This window comes from Martes martes, assembly GCF_963455335.1.
Source record: "Martes martes genome assembly, chromosome: 5".
In the NCBI taxonomy this organism is placed as follows: Eukaryota; Metazoa; Chordata; class Mammalia; order Carnivora; family Mustelidae; genus Martes; species Martes martes.
The window spans coordinates 132,405,711-132,416,879 of record NC_137892.1 but is presented as its reverse complement, the minus strand read 5'-3'; the positions used below and the strand labels follow the sequence as shown (position 1 = coordinate 132,416,879).

The following is an 11,169-nucleotide window of genomic DNA, read 5'->3' as shown; positions in this document are numbered from 1 at the left end:
GGGAAATAATTATGGATCCGGCAGCCACTGGGTGTTGAGTCCTGTCCTCGAAACTAGAGGAAACCTCTCAGGAGCACGCGCTAGATGCTTGAGGGGAGCAAGGGCCAAGCAGGTGAGCGAGGAGAGGAGGTGGAACGCGGGTGGAGGCGCAGGTGGGGCCAGGAGGAGGGCGGACCTGTTGCTGCGGGAACGGACTTCCGGGGAGGGGACAGCGGTGCGGACGGACCTGCACGCGGAGGAGGAGGAGGCGTGGGAAACCCGGGGGACCTGTGAGCCGAGGCAAGTACGCTCCAGGCTTTTTGTCGCTGGGTTCGAAATTCCCACGTTGCCCTTGGAAATTCTTTTCTTCAACCCCCCTCACAGTCTCCCAGCCCCTAGCAGCGTTTTGACCCAGCAACTGCCCTCGGCCCGGGGGTGCCCAGCCCGCAGTCGAGCTGGGCTCCTCTGGCCCCCCGGATGCGGGTGGAGGGAGCGGCGCCCCGGGCTGCGACTGAGGGAATTCGTGGAGGGCAGCAGGGCGGGGAGAAGAGGAGATTCCGAGCCCATCCTTTGGCAGGAGGAGCACAGGCCCCTCAGAGCCCCGTGGGGGAAGGGGGACAGGGAGGCCCCATGCTAGTCGGCAGGGGGGTGGGGTGGAGGGCGGGGCAGAGAGTGGGGCTGTCACCCACCTGAGGGGATGTTTGACGCTGGGCCGCAGAGGTCACATGTCAGTCTCTGCTTCTCACCAAAGAATGTGACAGGCACGGAATCACCAGCTTGTCAGCTAGTTTCAGGAGCAAGAAGGCCGCATCCACTGGAGAGATCTTGGTCGAGGAAATCGGAGGGGAGGGAGGGAGGCTCTGAAGACACCTCGAAATGCACCCGGTGGCTTTGCAGCCCGTGTGACAAACACCCACGAGGGAAAGCACGCAGTAACAGCCCGCGGAATATGGGCGATGGTTTTATGAAGAAAAACACTCCCAAGAGTCGCATTAGACCGAAGGAGTGGGGAGATAATCAAACTAAAATGAGTTTAATTCAAGAGCTGGGATCTGAGAACCGAAGTAAAAACCTTTTTTATTTAAAATGTTAGGAACCAAAAAGAAAAAAAGTTGGGAGGGAAAATTTTGCGTTAACTACTTCAAATTATCCTGTAGTTCTGTTAAAGAATAAGTTTATCAAGTAGTGATTTTTAAATTTTACCCCAAAAGGAATTTTGCTGGATTTATCATGGGATGCTATTACAATTATTCCCCTGCCTTAAAGATCAAGTTGTAGCTTCCGAAGGGATTTTGTAGTTTTACCTGAAAATGTGATGAAGGATAATAACTCAATAAACTGAAAATACATAGCTAAAATTCTCTCACTTAAAAACCACTAATAGTTGTTAATGACATATAATATCAAAAAGAGAAAGGAAATGGGATTTCTTTAACACATTTTAGAGCAACCCCTGTTTTGATGGACCTCATTTTAAAGAAGAACATGACCCCTAAAATTACTGTAGGTAATTACTTTAGGAATTTACTTACCTTTTACTTTGGACCCGCTGCTGCTGCCACTTTCACACACCAAGCACTGGCACATGCTCTTTCCTCCGTCTAGAAAGCCTAAATTTCAAATTTGTAATTTCTCCTTCCAGTTCGCTTGTGAAAAGCCTAAAGACAATTGTCCCATACTTTTAGATTGTATTAATCCTAATACTTCTAGACACTCTCCTCCCCCCAAATGTAAATGCTGGCAGTTTTGCAAAAGTCAATTTCTTCATCCTGACTGGATGAGTTTACCTCTGGAATTCTGTCGAATTTCTTATGATTGGTTCCATAGGATTAAAACTCATTCTTCACTTAAACAGTTAGCTGGTTATACCCAGGGGAATTTCAGGGACAGGAGCATACATAATTTGGTATTACCAGGAAATACAGCAAAAAATATTTGTGGCATGATAGTTAACAAATATTTTAAACGTCTTAAATTAAGAATACCTATATTTAAAAGTCACACATCAGATTTAATAATACACCAGATTTTAAGTCCTGTCATACTGATGGCCAGATGAGTTGAACAGTAGCATAGTTTTTTGTGTAATAGGAACAAATAACTTCTACATATACACATAACATTGCACTAGTTTTAGATTTGCTTAGAGAAAACTTGACTGGGAAAGTCAAGTGGAGAGGAGTGGGGAAGACTAAATGCATATGATTGTTATTAATAATGAGTATAAAAAAAATTTGAGTGCAATGGAGCTCCAGTAGGTGTTCCATGGGTGAAATACAGAAACTTCAGTATTTGAGTTATTACCATTATTATAATGCTTTAGCTTTTGTTTATTTCATCTATTTTTCATCTTGTTTACTCTTCACTAGTTTAGACATGAGTGAAAGCAGCGAAGAATGTGTGAAAAAGATTAGCAGTGTGAATCTTGACAAACTTATAGATGACTTCTCACAGATAGAAAAGGTATGTAAAGATATAAAACAGTTGTAGTGTAAAAGGAAAAAGTGAAACAGATTTTGCCAGTGGAAGGAGTTGGGGAAAAAAGAAAAATGTACCAAAAAGTAAGCAAGGTAAAGAAAGTGGAAATGTATTTTGCTAAGTCCTTTCTCTCATTTTTAAAATCCATATTTAAAATATATTTGATTTTGAATCATTTATACTAATACATCAAAATGTTCCTGGGACAAGGAAAGAGTTGATATACTTTGGCTACAGTTAAGGGGGAAATATATACTTAAATGTTCAAAATGTCCATAAACCCAGGAATGTTTTAGTAAGAATTGAAGGAGACTCAATCCTCAATGTCTTACCATTACGACTAACTCATTCTTTTTTTTTTTTTTTTCCCTAATCTGGTCCTTTTTCCTTCTCTTTTGCCTAAAAATGGATACATCTGAGGGACACCTGGGGGCTCAGTGGGTTGGGCCTCTGCCTTTGGCTCAGGTCATGATCTCGGGGTCCTGGGATCGAGCCCCGCATCGGGCCCTCTGCTCAGCGGGGAGCCTGCTTCCTCTCTCTCTGCCTACTTTGTCTGATCTCTGTCTGTCAAATAAGTAAATAAAATCTTTAAAAAAAAAAAAAAAAGATGTAGGAAGATAAAGGAAATATTTGAGGAGTGAGTTTTTGAAGCAAAGGTGGGAAGAGGAATAATACCTGCCTCTATTTTCTCTCCTTATCATTCTTCTCTATTCCTTCTATTCCTCTGCACAGTACTGTATGACCATAATATATATAATCATGATGATGGGTATTTTGAGGTAACATTAGGAACTTTTTTAAAATGATAAACTTGAATTTTCTTAACCAAGTGACTCTTACCAAAATGAGAGAATAAAGAAAGAAACAAGAGGCATTGTTGGTGGCAGAGGAATTGATGCAAAGTTTTTAGAGATTATTCAGAAATATCTATCCTATCCTTAAATATTTTAAATAAGAAATACTGATTTCTTGATAATGGTATTGTGATTGTATTAAGAATTTTATCTCTTAGAGATACATGTAGATGATGAGATTTATGGACAAAGTAATTTAATGTCAGGGAGTTGCTTTGAGAAACTGAGAAGCAGAGAATAGGAAAGTGGGTAGAGATCTAGATGATACAATGAATTTGATTTTTGAAGCTTTTCAAGGGTATATGGCAGCTATTACAGGATGCATAAAGATACCAAAAAGATATGTTTATTCATTGTTTGTAGTAGCAAAAAAGTGGAAACAACACAAATTACAATATACTCATAAACGAAACTCAATGAAGCTCTTAAAAAGAATGAAGTAGACCTATATGTGCTTATATGACATCATCTCCAAGATAACAGTTCTAAGTGGAACACCCAGGTGTAGAACAGAGTATAATATGATCCTTTCCTAGAGTTGTATAGTCATAAAATACTTTGGAAATATATGTAAGGAATTGTTAACCAGAGGACTATGGATTAAATAATTGGAAATAAGGGGATTCAAGTTTAGTCCTATTGATTTTCATAACTCTTTATAACTGTTAGTCTGTTTTAATTTTTTCCCATGTTACTTTTAAAATTAAAAATAGGAAGTTGACTTGCATAAAATATATGCCAGACTTTAATTATTAGACTTTTAGGTATTAAGTGGTTTATATTTTCGTTAGTCTTCATGTTAGGTTAAAAAAAATTATTAAAATAGCAGTATTGCTCTGGTAATAATGTTATTTCTTCTACAGAAAATGATAGAAACCAGTGGAAAGAATAATATACTGGATATACAGTTGGAAAAAACTAACTATTTGCTAAAAGTAATGCAAACAAAGGAGGTCTCAATTAAAGAAGGTTAGTTCTTTGCTGCCTAAAGAAATACTAATTCTAATGAGAGTATTTTTTGGTAAAATGGTGATTAATATTATACCATATATTTGTAAAATATTTTAAATTTACGTATAGCTTTCTGGGCTATCATTTCATTTTATCCTTACTATGGCCCTGATGGATAGGATTGGTATTACTAAGCCACCTCAGTAATGAAGAAACACAGAATGAAAGAAGTTAATCTGTCTGAGGCCACAAAACTAAGAAATGGCAAATCGAAGGCTCAAAACCAAGGATAAAAATAACAGTTGAATTCCTGCCTCACAATGACACCAAAAGAAACTTCAGATGGGTCAAAAATTTTAGGACCCAAAATGAGCTGTTCTAGTGCAAAGCTCTCCCTTTACTTCTGGGACAGCTGGGCCACGTGTACCTCTCAGCTTCTAGCAGCCAGCTACCCTCCCTGCCATGGCCCTGCTCTTGGTCTATCCTTCTTTGCCCACCTACTGGCCTGCCAGGAGCCTGAGAGCCTGGGTTCTCTGCAGGACAAGGTGCTGCTCTTTGAGAATGTCGCCTTGCTTTGAGGCACAGTGGTCTGGGACTACACACAGATAAACAAGTTTTAGCTGCACCGGCAGCCCTAAAGCCTGGTAGTGCTTGGCTTTCCTGTGCAACCAGTTCAGGGCATCTGGAGAAGTCAAGGGAGCCTGAATTCCCTCAATTTCATCTGGTTGCACAGTTCAAAACTGCAAAGGTTATCAAAAACAAGAAAACTGAGAAACTATCACACCCAAGAGGACCCAAACAGACATGATGAATTTATGTGCTGTGGTACCATGAATGGGATTCTGGGATAGAAAAAGAACATAAGGTAAAAACTAAGAAAGCCTGAATAAAACATAGATTTTACTTAATGTATCAACACTGGTTCATTAATTATTAAAAAACATACTAATGTCAGATGTTAATAGGAGAAACTGGGCATAGGATATTTGGCTGTTCTCTGTAATACCTCCCTGATTTTTCAAGATATATATTTAGAGAAAACCATACTAAAAAAAGTGGGGGGAAAAATGAAACCACAGAAAAAAAATAGAAGAGAATATGGGTTTTTGTGGGGCTTTTGTGTGTTTGTTTTTTAGTGCAGAGAAGGCCTCTCCAAATGTGACAGTCATCTGATTAAATTATGGCACATTTATTTGATGAAATACTAAGCAGCTGATAAGAATAAAGTAGCTCCATATGATACAGAATAATCTCCAAGATACAGTAAATGAAAACAACAATGTTCACCACAGCATGCTATCATTTTTATGAAAATATCTTTGTACACACAAAACATCCTCTGCCTTACACATCTGTGTATCTCTAGAAAGGTAAGCAGCGGCACCCTGGTAACAGTGCTTGCTTTGGGGGAAACTGATTAGCCTGCGGCCAGAGACTGGAGAGAGAATCATTTTTAACTATATTACTGTGTTTCATGTGTATTTATTATTTGAAAAAAATAATTAAATACCTTTTTAAAAATCCAGTTCTACTTATTCTCAATCTGATGGCCTTTTCACTGGATAATACACAGAAGTAAAAGAACTAGTGGGAATAACAGCTTACAGAGCCAAGTGTGTACTAGTTCACTTAGAAAAAACTACATATATGATTAGATTTCAACAATAAAGAACGAGACCATCATATTGTATTTTCTACATTTGATACCAGATAAAGAATTTCCGCCAGTTTGAGATGATAATTAGTATTGAGAGCCAAGTGCTAAAAAAACCTTTCATACATAATTGTATTCAACATTTCCAAGTGCTTTGTGAAATAGGTAGTGTTCAAATTGCTAGTTAATGGCAGAGCCTAAATTTGAGCTCAAAATAAACATGTATTTACTAAATTATACAATAGTATAATTAAGAACTAGCTTAATATTCTGAATGCTAATTTTTAAGAACAGGACAGTATTCATTATAAAATCCAACAGAAATGATGTGGGTAAATATTTGCAAAAAAAAAATGTTTGTTAAATGTTTGTTAAAAGCCCTTATTCTAAAATAACAAATGGTGGGGCACCTGGGTGGCTCAGCAGGTTAAAGTCTCTGCCTTCAGCTCAGGTCATGATCCCGGGGTCCTGGGATGAGCCCCGCATCTGGCTCTCTGCTCAGCGGGGAGCCTGCTTCCCCCTCTCTCTGCCTGCCTCTCTGCCTGCTTGTGACCTGTCAAATAAATAAATAAAATCTTAAAAAAAAAAAAAATAACGAATGGTATTCTATCTTATAAACAGTTTTTATTGAACCAATTTCCTTTTGGGGGGAAACGTGTCAAGAGAGCCACCTTGTGTTCATATTTTGAAAATACACATTTAAAAAAATCAGAGTTTCAGTTTCAGGGTTCTGTTTCCAATTTGCTGATTATAGTTGGCCTTTGAAAAACACAGGTTTGAACTACATGAATCTACTTATATGCACATGCTTTTTCATAAGTACAGTGAAATACTGTAAAGGTATTTTCCTTGTGATTTTTCTGATAATTTTCTTTTCCCTAGCTTACTTTATTGTAAGAATATAGGCTATAATACATAACACAAAATATGTGTTAATAGATTTTATGCTATCAGTAAGGATTTAGTCAACAGTTGGCTATTAGTAAAGATTCCAAACTTTATTTTTTTTTTTAAGATTTTATGTATTTATTCACGAGAGGCAGAGAAAGAGAGGCAGAGGGAGAAGCAGGCTCCATGCAGAACGAGAAGCCCAATGGGGGACTCGAGTCCCAGGACCGTGGGATCATTACCTGAGCTGAAGGCATATGCCCAAACGACTGAGCCACCCAGGTGCCCCAAACATTTTTTTTTTAAGTAAACTACATCCGAAGTGAGGCTTGAACTCACAACCCTGAGATCAAGAGTCACATGCTCTAAAAACTGAGACGGCCAGGTGCCCCAGTAGTTAAGTTTTTGAAGAGTCAAAAGTTGCACTCAGATTTTCAACTGCACGAGAGTCAGCTCCTCTAACCCCCATGTTTATTCAAGGGTCAACTGTACTGAGAGAGCTTCAGCCACCGTATTTCATGAATTGCTGGATTATTTCCTCTAGGAGGCAAAAAGAGAAATGATGGCAGAGTCTATGCCTCCAATTTTTTTTAAGATACTAAGTAATCACTACATTCATGGTGGGGCTCACAACTGAGAACCCCAAGATCAAGAGTCACATGCTTCACTGACTGAGCCAGCCAGGCACCCCCTTAATCTTCTAATCGTAGCAGCTAACATAGCAGCATATGAAGTAGGCTATGTCAAATGTGAATTAACCATCATTCTGTTACTGGGGAATACAAAAAGAGGGGGAAAAAAAAAAGAATATTGGGAACTTTGAGTGGGTGGTGGGGATGGTAGAGGGGATGCATGGAGGAGTGAAAAGCCACAATAGTAGAACCTTATATCTGCATAAAGATTTTAACTTCTACAAAACACTCTCATTAGTTGAAAAAAGTACATAGAGACTTGGTGCAGACCTCTAACTGAAAGGCGAAGTTTTTTATTCTCCCCTCACGGTATTGGTTCTTTCCTTCAGTCAATAAATAAAAATACTATTGAACACCTATGAAATAGTCACCATGTTAGATGACAGAAATATCAAAGCTAATAAGAAATGATCTTTACCTGAAAGAGTTCACCGTCTAGTGGGAGAAGCCACAAACAACTAAAATGAAATGAGCAAAGGAAAGGAGGTATATACAAATTCCTGAGAGACAGAGGAGAGAAACAAAAACAATAAGTGTTGAATGTTTGTCAATAAATTTAGAAAGTATTGTTTTCTCATTTGGTTGTCAGAACTGTCATGTATATGAGACTAGTCTTATATGTGAGGGAGGAAGGGTATTATCCATAGTTTTATTTTTACAGATAGAGAATATAAAGATCAAACAGTTTAAACAAATCGTCCAGGGTGTCATAGCTAGAGAGTGAAAAAGAGGAAACTCTATTCTTGTCCCTCAGACTCCAAGTTTCATGGTTTCATCAGCATACCCTATAATCCCTGAGGAAGTAGTGAAAAGCAGATTAACAGCGGGATTTGAAATGGGGAAAACCTATGTTCAAGTCCATCCCTTCCATTTACTAACTCTGGAATCCTGGGCAAGTAACCAAACTTCTGTGGGTGACTGCCCCCCTCTTTATAAAATCAGGCTAATAATACCAACCTCTCAGTAGCATTTTGAAAACTAATTGGGGTAATGTTTATAATGTACTTAGTGTAATACCTGGCAGAGTGAACGTTCAATAATTGGTATTATTTTTATACTAGATAACTTTTTATTATTAGATACAAATACATTATTTAATATTTTTATACTAGATAACTTTTCATTATTAGATACAAATACATTATTTAATATTTAACTATCAAAACAGATGCCCAGCTAGAACGAAAGTCAGTCAGCATGTCATATGGGTGCACACTGGCTGAATGTCCATCTTGGGCCTCTAAAACTGAGTGAAAGAATAAAACTGAATATTTATTAGCTGTTCAGCCAAGCACATTCAGTTGAAATTGTCCTACTTTAAAAAAAAAAGGAAAATTGTCCTTCAACTTTACAAGTTTTAAGATTTTAAAGATATTAAGTTACTCTTTTGTGAACTTTTCATCACTATGTATTTAGCTAGTGTAATTGTAAACTTAAACTAGTGCAGCCTGCGCTCCTGAAGCTTCAGTAAAAATTCAATAGGAATCACCATCAGAAAGAGTCTTTCTCTGATTCTGTTCCTGTCCTCTTTCCAGGGCCTCCAACCAGTTCATATTACTCTAGAAGAGTGCTCCTGGGCTGGTCTTCTTTGTGATAGTAGAGTAGTTAAGTTCTAGTCTTTACTGCCTGACTGCTGGGGTTCAAGTTGTAGCTTTACCACTTACTAGTTATAAGTGTGACCTTGGGCAATTTACTAAACTTCTGCGTGTCCATTTCCTCAGAGGTAAAATGAAGCAAATATTAGGACCTACCCCTAAGGGTTAGGAGGGCTAACTTACTCAATATTTGCAAAGCACTTAGAATAGCAATATAACGTTATTTTCAGGCCAGAGCTTTACCACCCTTTTCTTGCTTCAGTTTACTATAATATTGCATGTCTATCGATCAGTCACTCAGCAAATATTTATGGAGTGTCTGCTATGGACCACAGCTACTCTAAATACTAGGAAGAAATGTGAACAGAACAGAAAATAGGCCCTGTTATCCTGGGGCTTACAGCCAAGTGGACTGCTTGACTTACAAGTTTCCATCTCTATTGCTACCCACTTAAGGTTTATCTATTGCTAGTTATAACCAAGAATATATTGAAAACTTATATTCACATGACAGGGTGTAAAAGCTTTCAGTGAAGGCCCCAGACATGTCCAAGTGTACCTTCCTTCTAGGGCAAATATTTCTAAAGCATATGGAGTGGGGGATCCCTCCTATGCTGAATTTATTGTAGGTAGAAAACTCATGACCAAATCCCAGGATGCACTTGACTTAAAGGGTAATTAAAAAGTACTTATTAAATTATCTTTAAATTATCTACTTTGAGATTGCTAGTTGCCTTAAGATCTCATAATTGTCAATTAAGTATTTTAAGCCTTTCAACTTTGAGACAATACTTTTAAAATAAAAACAATTTTCAAATATGTCTTTCATATTTTAGAATGTGCTACTCTTCATAATATGATAAAAGGGCTACAACAGACCATTAAATCTCAACATGATCTGAGAGGTAAGTTAGAAAAAAAAATCTCTAAAAATACGTTATATTTGAGTAGCTTTAAAAATAGAGTTTTTACATCATTGACCGTAAATTTCTTCTAATCTGGTCTTGTTAAATTCATCAGCTAATGACAAGACTCCTCACCAGCAAATCATACTTTCCTAAATTATTATGAAATAAATACTACCCCGAGCAGGACAATTCAGTCTGATTCAGACAGGGACATCAAGGGGGATGTTTTATAATCGGTCATAATAATTCTCTTTATTATCTTCAAAAGTATAGGAATATATTTACTCTTGGGGGTATTCTTGGTCTTTAAAGACCTCTTGTTCAGTTTTGAAGGGTAGTTACTTACTAGTAGTTACATGATGAATATACTACTCAAACTGCATGATAGTTTGCTACTTAATTTTCATCATAAATGAGGCTATGTTTGTGTAAATGAAGCCAACACCTCCGCTTACCTTATTTTTGCTAGTCATGCTAACCCAATGTGCTTGTTCATTGACAAAATGTGCAAAGCAAACAAGTGTTTTGTCCTGTTCTGACTTAACTACAGTGCAGTGTTTTGGGGATTTTCTTCTACTATATTGGTGATTAGATGAAACTGCCTTCAGAGTCCCTCCCAATATAAAACTCACATCAATAAAACTCACATCAAACAAGAATTTTTCATTTTAGTCCTCTTTTTTTATCATAAAGTACTTTACATATGGAGGTGAAACATAATAATCTTACACATCATTTATTTGCTTTGGCATGTTATTCCTTATTGTTTTTTGAATGTTCTAATGGAGATTTATCTTTAAGAATTACTATTAGTTCTTACTCTCCCCACCATTGTTTTACCTTAAAATATTTCCTCAAGGGTTGGTGGAACAAATATAAAAATTGTATTAAAAGACTTCACATTTACACTGTCAAAACAGCATCTGCAGTACAGAAAGGATTCATTTTCCTATCGATACACCACTAAAAGCTATTGTGGAGATCAGAAAAGGTAATAGATGGGGAACAACACCATCTCCAATGCCTGTTCTTTTGGCTGAGTCCCGCAGACTTCTGATCCCCTGACATCCCACAGATTTTCACTTTTTGGCTCTAGCAATCTGCTCACATTTTTCAGCATTTGAATCCCATCCCACACCTGGTTTGGGCTTTAATTTTCGCATCTCAATG

At 37.7% G+C, this 11,169-nt stretch overlaps 1 protein-coding gene across 1 annotated transcript in view; it reads left to right on the top strand.

Moving 5' to 3' along the window:
- The first annotated feature begins 210 nt into the window (after nt 1-210).
- The window catches only part of CCDC152 (coiled-coil domain containing 152), a 32,465-nt gene continuing 21,506 nt past the window's right edge, over nt 211-11,169 (top strand). Inside the window, exons 1-4 of the mRNA XM_080804755.1 lie at nt 211-279; nt 2,349-2,442; nt 4,175-4,280; nt 9,928-9,996. Coding sequence (XP_080660881.1) covers nt 2,356-2,442; nt 4,175-4,280; nt 9,928-9,996 — 262 coding nt within the window. The 5' untranslated portion in view covers nt 211-279; nt 2,349-2,355. The remainder of the gene's footprint in view (nt 280-2,348; nt 2,443-4,174; nt 4,281-9,927; nt 9,997-11,169) is intronic.